The sequence below is a fragment of the Pseudoliparis swirei genome, chromosome 2 (assembly GCF_029220125.1).
Source record: "Pseudoliparis swirei isolate HS2019 ecotype Mariana Trench chromosome 2, NWPU_hadal_v1, whole genome shotgun sequence".
Taxonomy (NCBI): Eukaryota; Metazoa; Chordata; class Actinopteri; order Perciformes; family Liparidae; genus Pseudoliparis; species Pseudoliparis swirei.
In genome coordinates, this window is record NC_079389.1 from 13659674 (window position 1) to 13681869 (window position 22196).

A 22196-nucleotide genomic window follows, 5' to 3' on the forward strand; every position below is an offset into this window, starting at 1 on the left:
CCAATGATGACTCTAAATTGCCCATTGTTGTAAATGTGAGCGTGCATGGTTGTCTGTCTCTATGTGTCAGCTCTGTGATCGCCTGGCGACCTTTCCAAGGTGTAGCTGCCATTTGCCCAATGTCAGCTGGGATCGGCTCAAACACGAGGAATTAGTGGAAAGTTCAAGTTCAATGTTTTGATTGTTATTTGATATAATGTAGTTCACTGCTCCAGTGCTACAGGAATAGTGTTAACCGAATGAATCCTGCTTGGTGCTCATGAGTCATGGAACTAACTTTTTTTACGACTATTTGACGCAGTAGCAGAAACTTATATATTTTGTATTTTGCTGCAAATTGAGTATTTTGTGAGCAAACATTCACCTACATTTGACTGAATTTCTCGGTCCAGTTATCTTTTCCTCGCATATTTACAGTGGTAAAACTTTACTTAGTTAGCTTTATTTTTAGCAGCCATAAAAATGGGCCTTGATTTGAATATTTCAGAAGATTTAACAGGTTCCGTGAAAAAGCTGAGACAGAATATGGTATTTGTCATACAGCGTGAGAAACTTTTTTTTTATTTGAAGAAACTTAAGGTGACATTCAAAAAGAATGACCAAAAATAGTACAGTTGTAATTTTCAGTCCTGGCACACGAGCGGCCTTATCTGACGGCCTCATGTCTCTTTGCGTCCCAGCACAGCGTCGTAGATCTTCCCAGTAAGGCGGTGCTGGGTGCCGGTGAAGCCGGCGGCATCCAGCAGGGCAGCGTACTGAGCAGCTGTCCTCTCTCTGCCCTCCGTCTGCACCAGCATGTTCAGGGAGTAGAGCTGCACTGTCACCGGGCCAGAGCCGTCCTCGTGGAGCAACGCCTCCACGAGCAACACAGCGCCTCCTGCAGAACAGACCAAAGGAGCAGCGTTGTGTGTAAGTCTGATCGTTCCTCTTCGTTTTTCTCTTCTCACTGACCGATCTGACAAAGCTAAGCGACGGCATTACTGTTCGGCCGAATTGACCAAGCTGACATCTTGACTTGATGAGCACAGTTCGAACTAATAACAGCTAATTGCTGCATTGCATTGCCATAATGTCTGGAACAGAGACATCATCGATGTTATTAGCACACATGCGATTCTACTACGACTAAAAACTTGACTCTGCAGTTGAAAATATCTACTATGTGAGAAACTCCCTCATACGCCAGGTTGTCTGTCCAGTGTATGCTTCCCTCCTCTTGTGTACGCACACACAGATGGACATTATTATGAAAAGACATGAAAGGGTTGTCTGCCTCCTGATAACGCCAGCTGCTTGTGTGTGTGTGTGTGTGTGTGTGTGTGTGTGTGTGTGTGTGTGTGTGTGTGTGTGTGTGTGTGTGTGCGTGTGTGCGTCTGTCTTTGATCAAAGTCACAAGGACAGATTTCTCTGGGATCAGCTGCATTGTGGGATACAATCTGCCATCTCATTTCAAGAGGGAAAAAAGTGCTCATCCCTCTCACTCTCAAATACACACACACAAAAACACACACACAAACAAACAAACACACACACACACACATACACACAGACCTGGTTTGCAGGCTTTGTAGACGCTGCTGAGGAGCTCTATGCAGCGCTGGTCTGTCCAGTCGTGGAGGATTCTGGCGAGGATGTAGAGGTCAGCCTCTGGCAGGGGGTCTTTAAAGAAGTCCCCTAAACACACACACACACACACACATACATTCATTCATGTGCACTTTTTACAAATGCACCGAATTCCTGAATTCACGCGAATTATTTCCCATAATTATTAATTCTGTTGACAAGCCTTCACGTGACAAGACTGATTCCGTTAATGGTTACATACTTACATATAATGAATGGGTAATGTCTGTTGTAATCATATTATTTAAAAGCTTATAACCTTGCAACGGACACACCGTAATAACATGAAAGTGTATGCTTGTCTCTCATTCAATTACATGACTCGCTGCCCATTATAATTGTGTAAATGCAATGTTTTAAGCTAATATGAAGGGCAGAAGTCTACGCTCCTAAAATACAACATTGTGACACAAAATCAGTACATTTCAGTTTTGGTGTCGTCCATGTTGCAGCTCCTGTTGTGTTCGACACCATTGTGGCTCTGGGATTTCAAGATCGCAGGCTTTTCTGAACTTTCTATTTGAAATCAGCTGCTTTGTTAGAGAGCCAACACAATACAGCGTCAGATATAAATTGACACAATACTTTCAGTCCAATAGCGTTCAGCGGGAGCATGGAAGCACACGGGTGACGGTTTCAACATCAACGTCTTTTCCTGCTTTTATTTTCCGAGCACTTGATTGTATATCAACTGGATGCTGCACACACACAACACTGAAACGCTAACAAGTATTTTCTCACACTGCCGCAATGTGAAATATGAAGAAACACCAACTTGACTTCACTTGAAAGAAAATATATCTTCAAAAGATGTCTTCCGTCTTTTCTCTTTGCTTTTAGAAGAAAACAAGACTGATGGTGGCAGGCAGACTGTCACCACGCCAAAACCATATCTCAAAGTATTCACTGGAGTCAGCTGGGATTCAAATGTCACTCCTTGGATCTGCACTTCTTCTTCAGCTCTTATTCCTTCTTAAGTCTTAAGAAATATCCAATAGCACCTTTATAAAAGAGGTCCTTTACCCATCGCTAAATTACTGTTATTGTGTTGGAATTGCTATTGTCGTTTAACACATTCGTACACTTTGTGTAAATAAGAAATCTGCAATTTTTACGTGACGTTATGCCAAGTAGCACATTGTCTTTGTTCGTATCTGTGATCCTGAAGGCCAGGGGCATCGAAAAGAGGGATGCCAGAATCTTCAATGGGATGACCTCTGTGTGTGTGTGTGTGTGTGTGTGTGTGTGTGTGTGTGTGTGTGTGTGTGTGTGTGTGTTCAAAGCATCGCACTTGAACTGTCTGTGTATGATTATGAATGTCAAGGGAGTCCGACCATTTGCATCAGCGTTACCTTCCCGGAAGCTTATCCTCTCGTCGGCCCCAGTGACAAAATGTTTCTTCGACATATGCACCACATTGGGGAGGTCGAAGATCGTCACAGTGCATTGTGGGTAGGCTGATGTACACTGCTTGGCTAATGCTCCACTGCAGCCTAGAGAGAGAAAGAGAGAGTTCAATTTAGTTGAACGAATACACACAACCTTCATTAACAAGGTAGTGCATCAATCACTCACACACACCGTGCACACAAGTACACACACAGCACACAGTCACTCTCCATGCTTTCAGGAATGTACCGAATATCTATTTGCATGATTTGTATTCAGAGTATGCGGAGGTTGAGGGAACATGGTTCATCTAACATTCATGCCAATGAAGCAGAATTATTCGTTCTGCTCTAGCTTAACCTGATTTCACATGCTTTCGTTTATAAAACTTTACATTTGAATGCATTTGAAATTCCTTGTTGCTATGCCTCCACACGCCCGTGGCTATTATGTTATCGTCTTTCCATCCCATTCTCGGGAACGTGGTATCTTAGGAACGCCTTGAGGTACTTTCTCAAGGCGTTCCTGAGATGCTGCGTGAGACTCAAAGTCCTAATGGGACACCGCAGCCACTCCTTTACACTGCTGCTGTCCACATGCACACACTCCTGTTGGTGCTGCACCTTAATGCATAAACATGAACACACACACCTCTCAAAGGAGAGGAAAGACAGGAGGACTGCCCTGTGTGTGTGCGTGTGTGTGTGTGTGTGTGTCTGCTCATATAGTGGCTACACAGCTCCCCTGTGTGGTCAGCTGAGGTGTCACACACAGGGCGGCCAGTCGTGGCTGTCAGATGGTGTTGGTAACTCATCGCTTGCTTAACATTTCTTTGTCCAAATGTTGCAGTTTTGTAATAATTCAAACAGAAAAATCGGAGACTCACTTGTGCATGTAAAAAATTGCTTGTACAACTTGGCTTTTATAAGTGTTTTTTGTGGCCTTTCTTCCAATTTTGTTGAACTCAAATAGATTCTGTCTGGTTGTCGACTTGCATTCTCAACCTTTAATCGAATTTACCATGGGGGGGGGGGGGATTCTGGGCTTTCATGGGTAATGTGCTGGATCATTTAAATGTGATGATCACCGTATAGCCTGTAGTCTCGTGGACAACAGAGCCACAGACTGAACATTTGGTCTTAAAAACCTCATTATTGCTATCTGATCCATTGTTATCCATCATTACTGTTTTGGGCCGATGGAGGAGTGGAGGAGTGGAGGAGTGGAGGAGTGGAGGCATCGTTTAGCTCTCTGTTCACAATGAAATATCTCTCAGACAAAAGCTGTTCCTCTATTATTCAAATCATGACGTTTTTGGCAATAGATGAACAGTCCTGTGACAGAACAGAACGTTAATTTTTACTTTTGTTCTTTTATTTTGGATCCTTCTTTACTTGATCTCACCAGATTAAAGTACCCGGTGAACACTGGTTTTGTGTTTGCACCGTGGTGTTGTGAAGTTTATCCACTCACTGTGCCTTTTGGAACACTTTACATGTAAAAGAAAACCATAGAAAACCCAACGTTGTTACACTGTATTTGTTGTTAAAACAATGCCACTCTGACAGGAGAAGGGAAACTCCAGATAGAGGTGACTCTGAGTTGTGTGTATGTGGCGAAAGTTGACTGGTTTACAAAGAGTCATTAACTCAAAGAGGCTCGAGGGGGGATGAATAAAGGTCACCGTTGATTGTGTGTACACATAACGTACTGTATTAATATGTGTGCGGCTTAGCCAGCTGCCTTTTAGTAACACATGACGGCAACTATTTTAAATGTTAATGACTATGAACCCTCAACCTTATGTAAATTAGATATGGGGAATGAATAAATACACACACACACAGATACAGATTTACCTCCAAGGTCGCAGATGCTGTTGAAAGGCGAAAGGTCAAAGGCCGTAACTACGTCTTTACCACAGATGTTCCAAATAGAGTTCATTAACTGCATGAACTTCACCATCTCCTCATCAGACCTACACACACACACACACACACACATAAAGAGTGAGAGAAAGAGACAAAACAGTCTGTCAGTACAAGATCTTTTTCATTTAAGTCTTGGTGTTTCGAGGCCAAACTTCCTTTATCATTTTCTGTAAGCTGTCACCTAAGGTTATACTTACTCTAGTCTAAGTCCACAATAAACAGTTAAGCACACACACATTGCCTCTCCTCATCTATAATGTTTCTCCCCATGGCGACAGTGTGTGTGCGTGTGTGTGTGTGAGTGAGAGACGGGGTGCGGCAGAATAGAAGAGCCTGTGGTGACTGCTGCTGCTCTGAGGAGTCTCCACCCCATCACCCAGTAAACACACACACACACACATACATATACACACACACACACCGAACACATATACAGACTGATAATCCTCTGTTCTGTAACACCATCTAACACATGAGGCAACTTCAGATGACACAGTGACCTCAAGAAGAACTTTGAAAGTGACTCATTGTTGCGGCCTCAGACTCTGACTACATCGGATGTGAAAAGATGAAATGACTGTGAGGCCAAACAGCAGACTGTCAGCTTTCATTTGAGGACAAGTTATTGAACGCCTCCCAACGAAAACATCTTCAGCTCTTTTAGTCCCTGATCGAGTGCATTTACAATCACGCGATCACATGCTATCTCCAATAATATTGAGTAAAATATGCTCGGCCTGGTTATCTCTGTCCTTATCATCGTTATAACATCGGCGTAGTTTGTGATCTGTCTGCTCTCTGCATCGACATACTCCTCCACTGCAGGTCTCTGTCAAGTCTGATGGCTCATGGCTGCCTCTGCTGTGTGTTCTCCAGCTGTCTCCATGCTTTAGCTTCCTCATTATCATCAACAGTAATACAAGAAAAGACTGACGGGGATTCTTTAAAGTATGGGCCACTTTGACTTTGCTTTCACCTCTACCGAAAATGTATATCATTTCAAGTTTAATTATTTTAATTTGTCGTTGCAGGACGATATTGTCCCATTGTGCTGTGAGACACTTCCAGAAAAATAGATCTTGTTTTTTCTTTATTTGCCGAAAATAAATGTGACAATGTTTTTGAAAACTGGTGCTCTCCATGTGTCCTTTCTGTCCAGTTACAGAAACATGTTACAAACTAGAACGGGCACTCGGTAGAGCGCATACCTTCGCATATCACAAGATTGGGCATTGAATTATGAACATTTTGGCATTAGTTGCATGCCAATTGGACAAAAATGTATTGTGCTAAGGTAAAAAAAAGATTTTGATCTTTCCATGACCTTGATCTTGACCTTTGACCCGATTGATCCCAAAATCTAATCAAATGGTCCCCGGATAATAACCAATCATCCCACCAAATTCCATGCGATTCAAGAAGATTTGACCTGTTCATGACCTTTGACCTTGACCTTTGACCCGATCGATCCCAAAATCTAATCAACTGGTCCCCGGATAATAAACAATCATCCCACAAAATTTCATGCGATTCGGTTCAATACTTTTTGAGTTCTGCGAAAGATTTTGACCTGTTCATGACCTTTGACCTTGACCTTTGACCCGATCGATCCCAAAATCTAATCAACTGGTCCCCGGATAATAAACAATCATCCCACCAAATTTCATGCGATTCGGTTCAATACTTTTTGAGTTCTGCGAAAGATTTTGACCTGTTCATGACCTTTGACCTTGACCTTTGACCCGATCGATCCCAAAATCGAATCAACTGGTCCCCGGATAATAAACAATCATCCCACCAAATTTCATGCGATTCGGTTCAATACTTTTTGAGTTTTGCGAATAACACGCATACAAATAAATAAATAAATAAATACACGGCGATCAAAACATAACCTTCCGGCATTTTCAATGCGAAGGTAATGACATGAAAAATGAAAAGCATAAGGATTATGTTCATCTGTGAAGGTTGAAATGATACCCCTGCATTAGTCTACCTACGTTGGATAAAAAAAACTCATCTGTAAAACTTCTTCCAATGCAATAGCTTGCATATATATTTTTTTAAATCTCAAAATCTACATTCTCTTTCCTCTAAATCCTTTCTGCACTCTTGGAATTAGGAATTCAAGGTGAGGACGGGACTTGGTTGTAAATGATTCGGGTGCAGTTCACTGCTGGTGAAATGAGTAAAAGGAGTCTGAGTCATCCTGCCAGCTTTGAATCTTCTTGCTTCTGCTGCAGGCTGCGAGAACGCAGCAAATGACTTCAGTTGTTTCCCCTCGCTGATGTCTCCACAGTATTCACAGGGGAAATCAGCCGGGACAAAACAACTGCTACTCCCCATTAAATCAATTGTGCGCAGGTGTTGACATTTTTCTAGCGGGATATTTTCATTTTCAATCAATTAAAGCTGAATTGAAAATTCATCTGCACGAGGTTGTATTGCATTATGTATGAGCGGTTCGTTCGTTGAATATTCTAATTTTTAATGCATCTTTTACTTTTTTTTTTATGAGGCAGTTTTTGTGAGATCATCAGCTGCTTTTTTAGAAGGATACGAGAACAAAAATGGCAAATACAGAAGTAATTAAATGTATGCAACGAGCAACATACACAACATGAATTGTGTCAAGATGTAAAAATGCCCAAAAAAGCAAAATGCATTCACATGCAAAATGATATCAAATTTGTACTTTCTACTTCTGCTGAAGTGGTGTGTGTAACTTCTTCATTCATACATCTACAAATGTGTCTGTTGCTACATTTCATTTTATGGTCCATATGTAAAATAATAATGGCAATCTGCATTTTAAGATCCGCCTCATCATTCATTCGTGCAGCAGATCAACCTTCAAAGTGCAATGGCTGTGCAAATCGTGCCGTGATGACGACAACAAGGGAGGATGTTTTAGCGTGTTGTCCTCTGTTGCTTTGGGACCGGCAGTGTGATGAAGCGCTGAGCCTCAGGCCGGCCTATCGAAACCTCTTTGTGAACAAAGTGTGAAACTTTGAGCATGTGACCCCTGAAAACTGCTGACCAGCAGATCAGTGAAGCGTTAAAACTGCACTACAAGCCAGAAACAAGCAGGACCTTTAGGACAATGGCAGATATATTCTCTCTGCTCCGGGCTTCCTCACATCACTGCCCTCACACACACACACACACACTTCCCCCTCCCCCTAGCCCTCTATCCATCACAGATCTCTGGCCTTAGACTTATTTTTTTCATGGTGGAAGAGAGAAGAGAGTGACAGATAGGCTAACGATGGAGAGACAGAGGCGGAATGTAAGTGAGCAGAATTACCTGTAGAGAGCTTGAAACAGGTCGTTGGAGCTGACTCCAAAAGCCTTTTCATACTGGTTTCTTCCCTCTCTGGTACAATCCAAAGGCAGAAATATTCATATTAGACATGATCATTTGAGGATTTCTGACACACATATTACAACGTGAGTGTACACAGTGTGGGATCTAGGTATTGACCGCCTCACTGCTTAAAATCTGCTTTAGCATCATCACAGCTGACGTAGATGAAATGTGTTGCATTCACTGTCATGTTCGGTCTATTTTAGGTAAATTCTCATGTTTCTGTTGCAGTCGCACGCAAAATAATACTTTTTCATGAAGGTGCCTTTATCCTTACTATGTAATCTTCACTTTTATCTGTTTTCAGTGTTCCTCACAGATGGACTCTACAGTCACAGTAAATCCAGTCACGCTATTCAAGAGCTGCTGGCTTTCCTTCCTCAGACTTTACAATGAGACTAAAATCCATCTTGAGACACTGTTCAAACAAAAAAGTACGACTGGAATCCAAATCCTTCGGCTACGAATCCAACCTGCCGTTCCCACAGCTCCTCACTGCCCTCCTGTGTGTGATATACTGTTCTCGGCTTGCTCATTTAGATGTATACCATCCTTTGTGCACTATTTAGTTGGAATGCTTCAGCAGTCCAACTTTTGTTCTTGTCTTCTTTCTATCAACTTATTATTCTATTTCTTCCGTACCTTTTTCGTCCCTCTTCTAGTCCTTCATATATTCAGCTATTTGAACTATTCAAATATTTAAAAATTCAGCTTCTTCAGGAATAGAGGGGAATGACTTTTCATATTTCAAATGTTTCAAATTTCTGTATATTTAAATACTTTTGTTATTTTTAATTCATCAGTTCCTATGGAGAAAATCTTCAACTTTAAAAAGCTTAGAGTATCTTCATATTTTTAGCAAATTCAGCAATTTAATTTTTTTAGTGTTCAGATAACCTTCAGCTATTACTGTATATTTTCAAATATTTTTTATCTTTTCAAATTTTTAAATGATAAATATTTTTATGTAATAAAAAATGATTGGGATCCAATGGTGGAAATCTTCAAATCCGCTTAAACTTGTTCAACTTTAAAAGCTTATAATATCAGCATACATTCAGCTACATTCTTTTGATAGCTCTTATAGTTATTTAACTGTCCCCGTTTTAGTTTTATGTGTTTTTACGCTCCTTTTTTATAACCTTTCATACTTTTTTACTACTTTTTAACTTTTTTATATGGAGGTTAGTTTTTTAGGATACATGGGTGGGGCTGCAAGGTAGTGTAGTGGCTAGCACTGTCACCTCACAGCAAGAGGGCTGACGGTTCAATTCCCAGTCGGGGTGGTCCTTTCTGTGAGGACTTTGCACGTTCTCCCCTTGGCAGCGTGGGTTCCCTCTCCACCTCCCTCCCACAGTCCATAGACTTGCTCGGGTTAATTGATCTCTAAATTGCCTATAGGTGTGAATGGTTTTACATTTGTTATTACTTTTTAACTTTTTAACATTTTTTATAACTTTTTAACTTTTTAAAACTTTTTTTAACTTTTCATACTTTTTTACTACTTTTTAACTTTTTTATATGGAGGTTAGTTTTTAGGTTAGATGGGTGGGGCTGCTCCTGACTGAAGATTAATGCAGACTCATACCAACTAAATTACTTGGTTATTAGCTGTATTTGTTTTTCATATTAGTTAAGAATGAACTTCGCTACTGTATAACTTAGTTCCCTTCTTTGTATTACTTTATTACTTTTTAAATTGTTTATAATTGTTTTAACTTTTGTAATTAATTTTTAACTTTTTTCAACTTTGTAATTACTTTTTAACTTTTTAACACTTTTTAATTTTTTACAACTTTTTAATAACTTTTTTAAGAAATTATAACTTTTTAGTACTTTTTTACTTTTTAATAATTTTTCATAACTTTTAAACTTTTTAATAACTTTTTAGTACTTTTAAATAATTTTTTATAACTTTACATTTGTGATGACTTTTTAGTACTTTTTAAATGTTAAAACTTTTCTTTACTTTTTAAAAACTTTTTATTACTTTTTCATTACTTTGTACTTTTTATTACTTTTGTAGTTTTTCATTACTTTTGTACTTTGTATTACTTTTGTACTTTTCTTATTACTTTTGTACTTTTTATTACTTTTGTACTTTTTCATTACTTTTGTACTTTTTCATTACTTTTGTACTTTTTATTACTTTTGTACTTTTTATTACATTTGTACTTTTTCATTACTTTTTACTTTTTTATTACTTTTGTACTTTTAATTACGTTTTAATTTTCTTTCTTTCATTATTTTTCATAACTTTATTAATTTGTATTACTTTACAGTGATATTGATCCAATAACAGTTATATTTTTCCAGTTACAGCACTCAAAGAACGATTCAAGCCCTGCTGAGAGATGACACATTTAAATATGGTTTGATACATTTAATTAAATGAATTAAATTAAATAAGAAAATTATTTCAAGAAAATAGCTGGTTTCAGCCTCTCACATTTCTTCAATATATTTTCTGACATTTTATTGCTTATCTTTAATCGCAAAAAAACCAAGCTCAAGGACCTGCTCAGTGTACTGACCTGACAGCGTCAGTCAGGTAGTGCCAGCAGAGGTAGATGGTTCTGGAGCTGTACTGGATGGACTGGTAAAGGGACAGAGGACTGGAGCGGGTCAGGTAGACGCTGGCCTGCTCTGTGTTACTGTAACACACTGAAACAAGTGGTGGGAGAGGTGGAGGATGAGAGGATGAGAGACAGAAGGACAGAGGAGGAGGCGACTGTAAATGAATCACTGCAGGTGTGTGTGCTGACCATGTCCATCATCCTGGTGTGTGTTGAGGAGCTGCAGGCCGGTGCAGGCAGCCAGCAGCCTCTGAGTGCCATCCAGGCTGGCCCCGACCGCCTGACTGACCTCCTCTGCAGACAGTGGACGCTCTGAAGCCAGCAGCACATCAAACACACCCAGCTCACAGGCGGAGAACACCGTCTGGGTCAGAGCGAGAGAGGAGGCAGAGTAGGATCGAGTGCAGTTCATTCATGTACTGAAGTAGAATAGACTCCGGTGCTCAATCCACAGAATGAAATAATCTCCTCCAATAAAATTGGAGTCACGCTAAGGGCTGATTGCACTCATCAGACAGCGCTATTATCATATATTATGATTATTCCAACAGAAAGAGCTGCACACGATCAAACTGTCAAGATGGCTGGACCTATAGAATGTGGCTGTCATATTTCATTGATGTATTTATCAGTAATGTCTTCACTATCATTCTGCACAGCAATTATCTACACTGTGGATAATAGTTTATCAAAAGTGTAGCAAAGTGACCTGCATTGGTGACATGGCCACCAAAATAATGGAAAAAGAAAATTAGCACCGTGTGTATTTTTCAATTGAGATTTATGGCACTATTTAATGACTAATTTAATTTGTATACAATTTGTTATTTCTCAATTAATTGCCTGATCCTACAAGATGCCAATGGCAGCATTCTAGACGAGAGCCCAAGGATGCATCTTCTAACCAGCAGTCTAAATCCCAAAGAAATTACGCAGCAAATCTCACAATCCAAAAGGTGGAGCTTGGTATTTCTGCATGAAAAACCTAAGAATGAATAAAGTTTTTAACACTTTAACAATATATTTTCTGTTTATTGACTAATTGTTTCATCATCTAATTAATTTACATTAAGCTGACGTTTTTTTCCCAAAGCTACTTACATGTTACATGTATACACCGTAGACACGGCTACAGGGATCAATTTAGGGTGAAGTGTCTTGCTCAAGGACACATCGACTAGGTCAGGCATTGAACTGCCAATCTACTGGTTCAAAGACGGACCTGCTAACCACTCACCCCGTCGCCTTTTTAGCTTTAAAGAAACTATATTATTATAGCATAAATATATTGGACTGCTATCAACCCCCAAGTTAAGGAAGGAGACTCCAAACTAGAATTTTAAACTGAGTAAAGGATGTACGGGACCCATGAAGGTGAGTTTGTCTGTACTTCATGAGTACGTTACCTTGGAGATGAGGAATCCTTCCATATACTCCAGTATTTTCCTGGGGTAAGTGTCAGCAGCAGGTGTCCCTTCCGATGAACCCATCTCTTGGCGCTCAGCCATGGCCACAGTTCGGACGTAGAGCTCCTCCAAGCTTCCCCGACAGTTTGTTCTGCTCGCGAAGGCTCTTCATGCGTCTCTAGACTACGTCTACTAGAGCTACAGAGAACGCACCCCCAGCAGCAGCGGTGCGAGCAGTGGGCTAAGGTGATTACGGCCAGATAACCCAGATTAGAGCAGGGGCTCAGTCTGCATGGGACAAAGAAACAACTCTCTGGCAATACACTGCTGCCTTGTTCATAATCATACACACTTGGATGGAGACTTCCACTCAGTGCATTCTCATATCAGGACTGTTTTCATGACCCCAAACATGTGATTGATGCTTTTGGATTACACAAATTAATGGGAAAACTGTATATTCTGAAAGATGCGCTCCGCTTCTCATCTCCATGCGGCCTGATGGCACTTACGTTGAACTAGTGGCAGCATCAGCCCTCATGACAGAGACGACCATGTCACATGCCTTTTAGGAGACTACACACACCAATCAGACTAATAATTATTTGTCTACATACAGTGCATCCAGAAAGTATTCACAGCATTTAATTTTTTCCACATTTTGTTGTTACAGCCTTATTCCAAAATGGATTAAAGTCATTATTTTGCTCAACATTCTACACACAAAAACCCATAATGACAAAGTGAAAACTGTTTTTTGCAAATTCTTGCATTTATTAAAAATAAAGAATGAAAACATCACATGTACATAAGTATTCACAGCCTTTGCTCAATACTTTGTTGAAGCACCTTTGGCAGCAATTACAGCCTCAAGTCTTCTTGGGTATGATTCCACAAGCGTGGCACACCTATTTCTCGGCAGTTTCTCCCATTCTTCTTTGCAGAACCTCTCAAGTTCCATCAGGTTGGATGGGGAGCGTCGGTGCACAGCCATTTTCAGATCTCTCCAGAGATGTTCAATCGGGTTCAAGTCAGGGCTCTGGCTGGGCCACTCCAGGACCTTCACAGAGTCGTCCCGAAGCCACTCCTTTGTTATCTCGGCTGTGTGCTTCGGGTCGTTGTCCTGTTGGAAGATGAACCGTCGCCCCAGTCTGAGGTCCAGAGCGCTTTGGAGCATGTTTTCATCGAGGATGTCTCTGTACATTGCTGCATTCATCTTTCCCTCAATCCTGACTCGTCTCCCAGTTCCTCCCGCTGAAAAACATCCCCACAGCATGATGCTAACCACTGCCACCACCATGCTTCACTGTAGGGATGGTATTGGCCAGGTGATGAGCAGTGCCTGGTTTCCTCCAGACATGACGCTTGGCATTCAGGCCAAAGAGTTCAATCTTTGTTTCATCAGACCAGAGAATTTAGTTTCTCATGGTCTGAGAGTCCTTCAGGTGCTTTTTTGCAAACTCTAGGCGGGCTGTCATGTGCTTTTTACTGAGGAGTGGCTTCCGTCTGGCCACTCTACCAAACAGGCCTGATTTGTGGAGTGCTGCAGAGATGGTTGTCCTTCTGGAAGGTTCTCCTCTCTTCATAGAACAACGCTGGAGCTCTGTCAGAGTGACCATCGGGTTCCTGGTCACCTCCCTGACTAAGGCCCTCCTCCCCCGATCGCACAGTCTGGCTGGGCGGCCAACTCTAGGAAGAGTCCTGGTGGTTCCAAACTTCTTCCATGTCCGGATGATGGAGGCCACTGTGCTCATTGGGACTTTCAATGCTGCAGAAATCTTTCTGTACCCTTCGCCAGATCTGTGCCTCGATACAATTGTGTCTCGGAGGTCTATAGATAATTCCTTGAACTTCATGGCTTGGTTTATGCTCTGATATGCACTGTCAACTGTGATACCTTATATAGACAGGTGTGTGCCTTTCTGAATCATGTGCAATCAACTGAATTTAGCACAGGTGGACTCCAATCAAACATCTCAAGGATGATCAGTGGAAACAGGATGCACCTGAGCTACATTTTGAGTGGCATGGCAAAGGCTGTGAATACTTATGTACGTTATGTTTTCATTCTTTATTTTTAACAGATTTGCAAAAATCAGTTTTCACTTTGTCATTATGGGTTTTTGTGTGTAGAATGTTGAGGAAAAAAATGAATTTAATCCATTTTGGAATAAGGCTGTAACATAACAAAATGTGGAAAAAGTGAAGCGCTGTGAATACTTTCCGGATGCACTGTAGTTTATTAAACCAGCGGTGTCTGGACCGCACACAGATACAACAGCTGGAGTTTCAAAATAGTTTTCAGAATGACTTTTTATTTGAATGTGTACGCAAGACATGTTCTCAGAGGTCATGAGCATACGATACAGAGAACAAGTGGGCGTTACCATGACAAGTAACAATATCAAATTAGCAGTGTCAACAAAACCATTGTACTCGATTGACTTTCCCAGATCTGAAATACAACACAGCGATCAGCCGATGCTCATGTCCCTCCTTGTCACGGCGCTGGTTTGACTTGAATCGCAGAAGCTTTTTTCTAAAACAATAATAACACTTTAACCCAGACTTGGACACGTCTCAAAGTTGACGTTGAACTCAAAAGCGAAGAGGGAGAACACGGCTTGATGTCTTTTGTTACTTACAAGACTCTCAACGAATCACATTTCCTTTTTGAACAAACTTCTTCACGTCATTTGCAAATTAAACTTAAGTAAAATCAGTCTTGGTAAGATCATTAAAAATGGTGCTGCTTGGTTGTGCAGGCCGAGGAGTGTTTCTCTCAGCCGTTCATCAGCAACACAGCGCCGCCCCGTTCTGCAGTATTCCAAGAAACGTTTCAGACGGTCGACACAGAATTCGGCCAAAATACAGAAGAATGCTTCTGTGGAAATGTCTCATTTGAAGTGGAACAGCAGCCGTTGTTCCACTTCAAAATTCAGGTCTGATAGTGTGTGACACTTCCTGCTGACGACATGTCAGTCCACAACACTGTCGGCTGTTCTGGAGTCAGGATGTTATTCATGCGCAAAAACAACTTGCTTGCAGACAATCAAGCCCATCAACAGGCTTTTGGGCTCTCAGTCGGGTCAGACTGGGGGGTCAATCGACAAATATAATGAGCTTATGATATTAGCCTTTAATTCAAACAATTATGCCAGGTAATGTTCTCAACATACCCAAATAAAGGTGATTCAAGTTAGTTGTCAGTGCAAATGTTGATGCAATGTTTTGAACACATCGCAAAGTATAATATAAAAAAAACCAAATAGCACATTGTTTTATGCCATTAAGTTGATAAATATAAAACACATTGAAAATGTGAAAAATGTGTCAGCAGCTTCAATACCAGAGTATGAACTGTGAAAGAAAAAAAAAGAGGTAAAAGCAACTCCCTAGAATCATCTGCAGTGACACACGCCGTACACAACACACAGAGTACAGTGACGCAGATTGTTCCAGTGGAGTTGATTCTATTTTTATATGCGATTTTTTTATTCATATCCACGATTTCTTGTTTTATGCTGCCGTATTCTGGGGAACGTCCTGAATTTCACGGTTACATTACTGACAAGGGCCAACGTGTCTATTCTTCTTCTGAAACGTATCGAACTTTCGGTGAAAAAGGGGAATCCATGAATCGACGCGCTGATCGTGATCACCGTCTGAAGTGGCTCCTGTCTCGACTGCGTCTCCTGTACCTGAAGTGGCTGTGACTGCTCCTCTCTCGACTCTTGTGGCTGGCCCTCGAGCTGCCGCGGTCATTCCTCCGGTGGCTTCTCCTGCGGCTCCTCTCGCCGCTGTAGCTCCTCCCGCTGCTGCTCCGGCTCCTGTCCCGGCTGGAGCTTGTGCTCCGGCTGGAATTGCTGTGGCTGCGCCTCCTGCTGCCACGGCGACTGAGGCTCCTCCTATGATGACTGGAGCTCCTCCTCCGTTGGCTGGAGCTCCTCCGACTGTTGCTGTGAGAGCGCCTCCTTCTCCCGTGGCTGTGGGAGCTCCTCTTTCTGTGGGAGCGGGTACGGTCCTTCGCTTTCTCCCGACTGTGGCCCCTCCTCACCCCTTCTTTCCTCCTTCCCTCGCGGTCTTTCTTGGCGTCCTCCCTTACTCGCCTCTCCTCTGGTGTTCGTTTTTTCCCCAGAACTTGTGAATGCACACTGGATTTGGACACGGGCTTCTCCTCGCTCTCAATGGCCTTCACTCCGTACATCCGGCCCAGGACCCCCAGCATGACGTCATTGACGCCCGGATCAGACGGCTCCTCGCTCGCTACAGCCTGGTCCTGTGTGCCTGGAGGTCGTGTGGCTTTGCCGCTGCTCTTCTTTATTAAGTTGCAAAGCAGTTTCTCGCGAAGCTCCTTCTCACGTCGCTGGAGTTCCAGGGCTCGCTCCTTCTCCACCTCCACCCTCCGGAGCTCATCCTCCTGCTTGCGTCGGCAGGCCTCAAGCTGCTGAAGATGAGCCAGTTCCTCCTTTTGTCGAGCCTGCTCCTGCTCCTCCTGCGCCTCCTGCTCAGCCCTCTGTTTCTCTTGCTCCTGCTGCTTCAGGTCCTGGAGAGCAGGAGGGGAAAATGTAGGTACAGATAAGTTAAACAATTAAATTGGAGAAAAGAAAATCACCATTGCCAGCGAAATCTAAATTAAAATCTTCAGCGAGACCAATATGAAACCACACGACAGAGTCATCAAACTTTAAACGGAGGACACAACGAAAAGGTTCTATGAAACAGCTCGCTTTGAACTGTCCACAAAATAGCAAAACCACCTCCCAGTACCAGGAAAGCCCACCAAATCTTACGTTTGATCTCATTTGAACTGTACAAAAACAGAGGTGTATTCTTGGCTGAGAGCAGTAACTTCATAAAGACCTGTGTTGACATTTAACGAAAAATTATAAAAGTAGTATATGCGAGAAAAAGGATGCATTTGTTCTTAAACGTTTGTACGTTGCATAATGCGACTACTCAAACGTAGACTATACCTAATTAAAGCATGACACATTTCTTGAGGCCACAACAATGTGCCTCAAGTCAGTCTGACGTGTCTTGAGTGAAATAGGCTGCAACTTGCTTATTTATAAAACAGGTCAGAGCCTTATTACTGCTCAATGTATCATATTTGTACACGTTAATCTCAGTATTGGAATCAAAAGTATAATTACATCCCAGATAGATGGACCCATGGCGCTTTTCTAGTCTTCCAACCACTCAAAAGCGCTTTAACACGACATCATTCACACACTGATGGGAGGAACTCAAGGTCCACCTGCACATCAGCAGCAACTCCCACTCACACACACTCACACACCGTAGGCACAGCTACAGGAGCAATTTAGGGGTTGAGTGTCTTGCCCAAGGACACGTCGACATGGGCGGAGCCGAGGGTTGAACTGCCGATCCTCTGATTGAAGGACGACCCTGAGCCAGTCGCCCCCGTGGATGTGCATGTCTCCCCATTGGGAGGTGTATCGTGTGTCTCTGTGTACCTTGGCCCTGGCCAGGAGCTCAGCAATGAGACGAATCGACTCCAAGTTGCGCTGAGCCAACAGCAGCCTCCTCTCCTCCATGGCGATCTTCATCTGCAGCTTCTTCTGCTCCTCTTCCTGCTGTCGCCGCACCTTCTTCAGGTTTCTCCTCTCCTCCCTCTCCCGCAGCTTCTGCTCTCGCTTTCGTATCCTCTCTTCCTTCCTCCTCTCCTTATCCTCTTCTACCTGCTCCTTCTGTCTCCTGAACAAAAGGTACATTCTCCTTTGTGATCATCCGTTATTGCTGGTAACTTTCTGCTCGGACTGCTTTTCAAACGGTGCTGTGTAGCAATGCATTGTAGCTTTTCTCATAAGAGCTCAATTAAATTAACCAAAAATCTGTACTTTTGTTGTCATTCATATTATACTGAAAAAACTCTTTACCATAAAATATGATGCAGTATTACGGCACCATGCATTTGGGGTGACTGCTCTACTTAGAAAAATAAAGCTGTTAATGTTCTTGATGCCAGCTTTCCATTTCATCATACCTCTCATCCTCCTTACGTCGCTCCTCCTCCTCCTTCTCCCGTCGTTTATGCTCCTCTCTCTGCCTCTCCAGCTCCTGTAACTTCAGCCGCTCCTGGCCTCTCCTCTTGAGAGCCAACTCACTCAAGTGCTTGCTGGTGTCAAAGGTCACCTGAGGAAACACATATATACCAAAATACAGGTCACAAAAAAATATTTCATGGAAGAATATTTCTTTCAAAAATCATTAATGTTTGAGCATTCATGATGTTTTACTGGATCTGTACTATCTTGTCTGCTGTGGTGGTAATTTCCGCTTGTCCAGTAAAACAAGACTAAACCATCTTCATTGGTTTAGGCTTTTCTCGCATGGCAGGTCATTCCTTCCATTGAGGAATCTTGTTTAAAACTGAAATTCAGGTGGGGTTTTGAAGGTCATTGCATTTAAAATACTTTATGTAGATGATGCCCTTTAAATTCAGGCAAGAGCTGGTGAGATTGTGAAATGCTTTCTCTTTGTTTACTTATGTAATCTCAGGAGACAATCAACTTTAAGTTTCTTCTTCTTTGGTACCGCTAACCTAATTTAGATTTAAAACTGAAGCTTTATTCGGTCAATTACGAGACCTGTGGCTCTCCCCTACCCTGATCACCTTGGAAATAGAGATGAAGCAGCTTTAAATCTCATTCCACTAAAAGGTCTTAAAGCTGCATCTCTGAACAACATAATCTAATTATAAAAATCTGCTAATCTGCAGTTGCAAATTTACTTGTTGCCTCAAATGTAAATTAAAAAAAAGGTATGCAAATCTCTTACATGCCCGTCGTAATGAGTTTTCCAAAAACGTTTCCTGTTAATTCGGACTGATTGATTTCTCTAGGTTTGAATTAATTTAGGAAATAAAATAATTTAAAATCCGGCATACTTATTTACACCAGGTGGTGAAGTTCAGAAATTGGATATCAACTAAAGCCAAAATGCACATATTCCAGAAAGACATTTTTAAATGTTTCAGTCCTATAAGTGAGAAAGGAAATAATCATTCCTTATTGTGTTCTTGCCATAACCATTAACAAGACTAGTGCACGACCACGAGAAGCTGCAGTACCTTGATGTTGCAGGCCACTGCCTTTCCATCGTCTCCCTTCAGCATCAGCTTCATGCTGCGCAGAGTGTCCATTGCCTTCGTGAAGCCGCCGTACTCCTGGAACTGGACATAAGCCTCAAAGTTCAGATGGCCCCCAAAACTGAATGTGTTGAAGTTCTTGTCCAGCATCTCCTCCCGGTATGGGTCCAGCATGGGGATGTCAACATTTCGCACCTATAATAAAAAAGGTGGCATAAGTACAAAAATCAAATACATCGGTGGTTATGGCTCAATCTCTTAATATCCAAGATCAATGATGTGGCAATATGATATTCATGACTTTTGGTGTCTTCTTTTAATTATATTGTTTAAGTGAAAGAAAGTTAAATATTACAAAATCCAATATATGCAGAATCGACCAGTTTCATGGGGGACTGCAGATCCACACAGCAAATCCTTTCCAGCCCCACTCAGTATGTCACACTATAAGTAAGCATTGGTGCTCTAAAAAAACAAATTATAAAGATTGTAGATGGATACGGTAATAAAAGCTGTATCTGTAATAAATTAAAAGAAATGTCCTGCATAGTATGTTATATTTGCAGCAAAAGCCACATTGCTTGTGTCGTTTGTGTACAGATTGTAAAGCCCTCTGAGACAAATGTGTTATTTGTGATCTTGGGCTGTACAAAATCAATTAAATTGCAATAGTTATGTCTTAAAGGCCAGCGAGGCACTACCTTTTTCAAACTAACATGTAACGTAATGTGAATTCTGTCTTAATTTCCAAAACGTGACCCACCTTGCCAAATGTCTGAAAGACCGCAATTAGGACATCTTCAGAGGGCCGGTCTGGAAACGGGCTGTCCTTCTGGCTGAACCAGCGGCAAGGAAGTCCCTCGAGGTGGATGGTGTCGGGCCTCTCTCCTGGCAGAGTCTCATTCATATCCTTGGCGTCGCGGAAGAAGGAATCCCAGTCGTGACGCGTAGGGAAGTCTACTTTGTTCTCTATCGCACGAACCTAAAGAAAGAGGGGGAGAGAAGGGGTGATATGCATATTCAGTTGCCAGTATGTTATGTACATGTTGATGAAACTGCAGCATTCCTATACCACAGCTCTGCAATATATACATGTATAATGTACATATTATATACATTTTAAATAACATTTCTGACGACAGTTTCAGAGAGGTGTTGATTCAAAAATAATGGTCATTTTGGAGGTTGTAGTTTGTGGTACAGTGTAATTGCAGAGCACTATACAAAGAGGTGTTTCCCATATTTACTCTTGACTGGTAGGAAATTGTTATAAACGAGCTGAGCTAAGTTTCACCATGGGGGTTCTACAGCCAACGTCTGCCCTACCTTCAGGACATCAGTAAATCCACTCAGCTTGATGCTCTTCCCATCCAGACGTGACAGCAGGCTCTTGACCACCGTCTTGTTTTCCACCTCGCCCTCAAACCGGATGAAGTCCATCGTGCTCTTTGAGATTCGCAGGGCTGAGAACTGCTCTGGAGCGACCATGGCCTTTATCCTCTCCATCACTTCCCAGTTTGAGATGCTCTTGCCGGGCAGTTTGAGCTGCGGCAGAGCCACACTGATGGTCATTTTGGCGATGGGCTTGAGGTACAGGTTGTGCTCGGAGGAGAAGCACACTGCCTCTGTCGTATCATGGACAATGGTGGTCATTGTGGCAGACATGAGGGGAAGCTGCAGGAGGGTCCAAGAGACAACGAAGACGGTTAGCACATGTTCGCCGCTCTTGCGATGACACGGAATGAGTTAACTATTTGTTTTTTTTCGCCTTTCGACAACAACCACAAATATTGGTTTGTTAATGCCACATATCTGTGGCGCTCTGTCTCATCAAACTGCCACGCTTTAAGAAACTAGTTGGTTAGCCAGTTTAGCTAAACAGGATTAGCGTTACCGTTGCTACGTTACTTGAGGTAACGTTAGCTTTTACTAACAACGCGATATTCGCGATTTAACGCTACAAGTGAATAAAAACGGGGCGGCAACACACTGTTGGTTGCATGCTCACTTGTAAAATATGTTAGCTAACGTTAACTCGTTAGTTATGATATCTCGCGTAACAAATGGCTGACGTTAGCTGACGTAACAGTCCAAAGACCACGTTGATCAGCTCGGCTGTAGTAGCGAGACAGCTAACGCTACGAGAAAACTGTTCTAGCTAGTTCATAAACAACCAACATGTGTGTCGTTATCATTACAATGTATCACTAAGATAGATGAAGTTAGCTGCAGGCTAGTTAACGTTAGCTTGAAGTGCTCCGTAAAGACCTCTCTTTCTCTCGTTCACTCTTACACAACGTCCGAGTGCGTTTCACGTGACGTTAAGCCTATATACAAATCCATCGGATATCACAGAAGATTTCACCGCCACCTACCTGGCATCAGTTTAACCTCCAGGTAAGAAAATCAACAAACTTAATGCAACGCAACTGATTTATAGAGCTAAACCAAACCATAGAGAAAGACAGAGAGCGTCTTCCGCATGCAGTAAACTTTGACCTGAGAAAGAAACAACGTGTCGCAGCGCCACGGCGGCGCGGTTTCAGAACAGCGCCCCCGTGTGGACGATGTGTGCAGCAAGAGAACAGAACCGCGTCTTTCTGCTGCTTCCACTTGGGTTTAGACTGAATACGACGTGAATAAGTTATGTGGAGATCATCTGGTGTATTCAATGGGTAACAATTGGTTGAAATAATACGACACCATGTGTCTCAGGATTGTTATGCAAGTTGTAAAGCCCCTTGAGACAAATTAGTTTTGGAGTGTTTTTTAGACTAACAAATAAGT

General features: G+C 42.1%; 2 protein-coding genes across 2 annotated transcripts; both read right to left on the minus strand.

Moving 5' to 3' along the window:
- Nucleotides 1-524: 524 nt before the first annotated feature.
- Nucleotides 525-12458, minus strand: asmt (acetylserotonin O-methyltransferase). Its single transcript, XM_056438150.1, has 8 exons — nucleotides 12296-12458; nucleotides 11079-11253; nucleotides 10848-10977; nucleotides 8254-8322; nucleotides 4875-4993; nucleotides 2979-3119; nucleotides 1552-1674; nucleotides 525-877 (listed from the first exon to the last, which is right to left on the minus strand). The coding sequence occupies exons 1-8, from the start codon at nucleotides 12395-12397 to the stop codon at nucleotides 660-662; spliced, it is 1077 nt and encodes a 358-aa protein (XP_056294125.1). The 5' UTR covers nucleotides 12398-12458; the 3' UTR covers nucleotides 525-659.
- Nucleotides 12459-14590: 2132 nt separating this feature from the next.
- akap17a (A kinase (PRKA) anchor protein 17A) lies at nucleotides 14591-21875 on the minus strand. Its single transcript, XM_056437531.1, has 7 exons — nucleotides 21785-21875; nucleotides 20736-21083; nucleotides 20173-20391; nucleotides 19392-19604; nucleotides 18306-18454; nucleotides 17776-18016; nucleotides 14591-16841 (listed from the first exon to the last, which is right to left on the minus strand). Exons 2-7 carry the CDS (start codon nucleotides 21072-21074, stop codon nucleotides 15954-15956), a joined length of 2049 nt encoding a protein of 682 aa, XP_056293506.1. The 5' UTR covers nucleotides 21075-21083; nucleotides 21785-21875; the 3' UTR covers nucleotides 14591-15953.
- Between the last annotated feature and the right edge of the window lie 321 nt (nucleotides 21876-22196).

Coding starts and splice junctions, on each gene's coding strand:
- asmt (XM_056438150.1), bottom strand. CDS start 12,397: ATGGCTGAGCGCCAAGAGATGGGTTCATCGGAAGGGACACCTGCTGCT. Junction 10,978..11,078: donor ACACCAGGATGATGGACATG/GTCAGCACACAC, acceptor CACTTGTTTCAG/TGTGTTACAGTAACACAGAG. Junction 8,323..10,847: donor TACCTGACTGACGCTGTCAG/GTCAGTACACTG, acceptor GGATTGTACCAG/AGAGGGAAGAAACCAGTATG.
- akap17a (XM_056437531.1), bottom strand. CDS start 21,074: ATGTCTGCCACAATGACCACCATTGTCCATGATACGACAGAGGCAGTG. Junction 18,455..19,391: donor CAGTGGCCTGCAACATCAAG/GTACTGCAGCTT, acceptor GTGTTTCCTCAG/GTGACCTTTGACACCAGCAA. Junction 18,017..18,305: donor CGACGTAAGGAGGATGAGAG/GTATGATGAAAT, acceptor CCTTTTGTTCAG/GAGACAGAAGGAGCAGGTAG.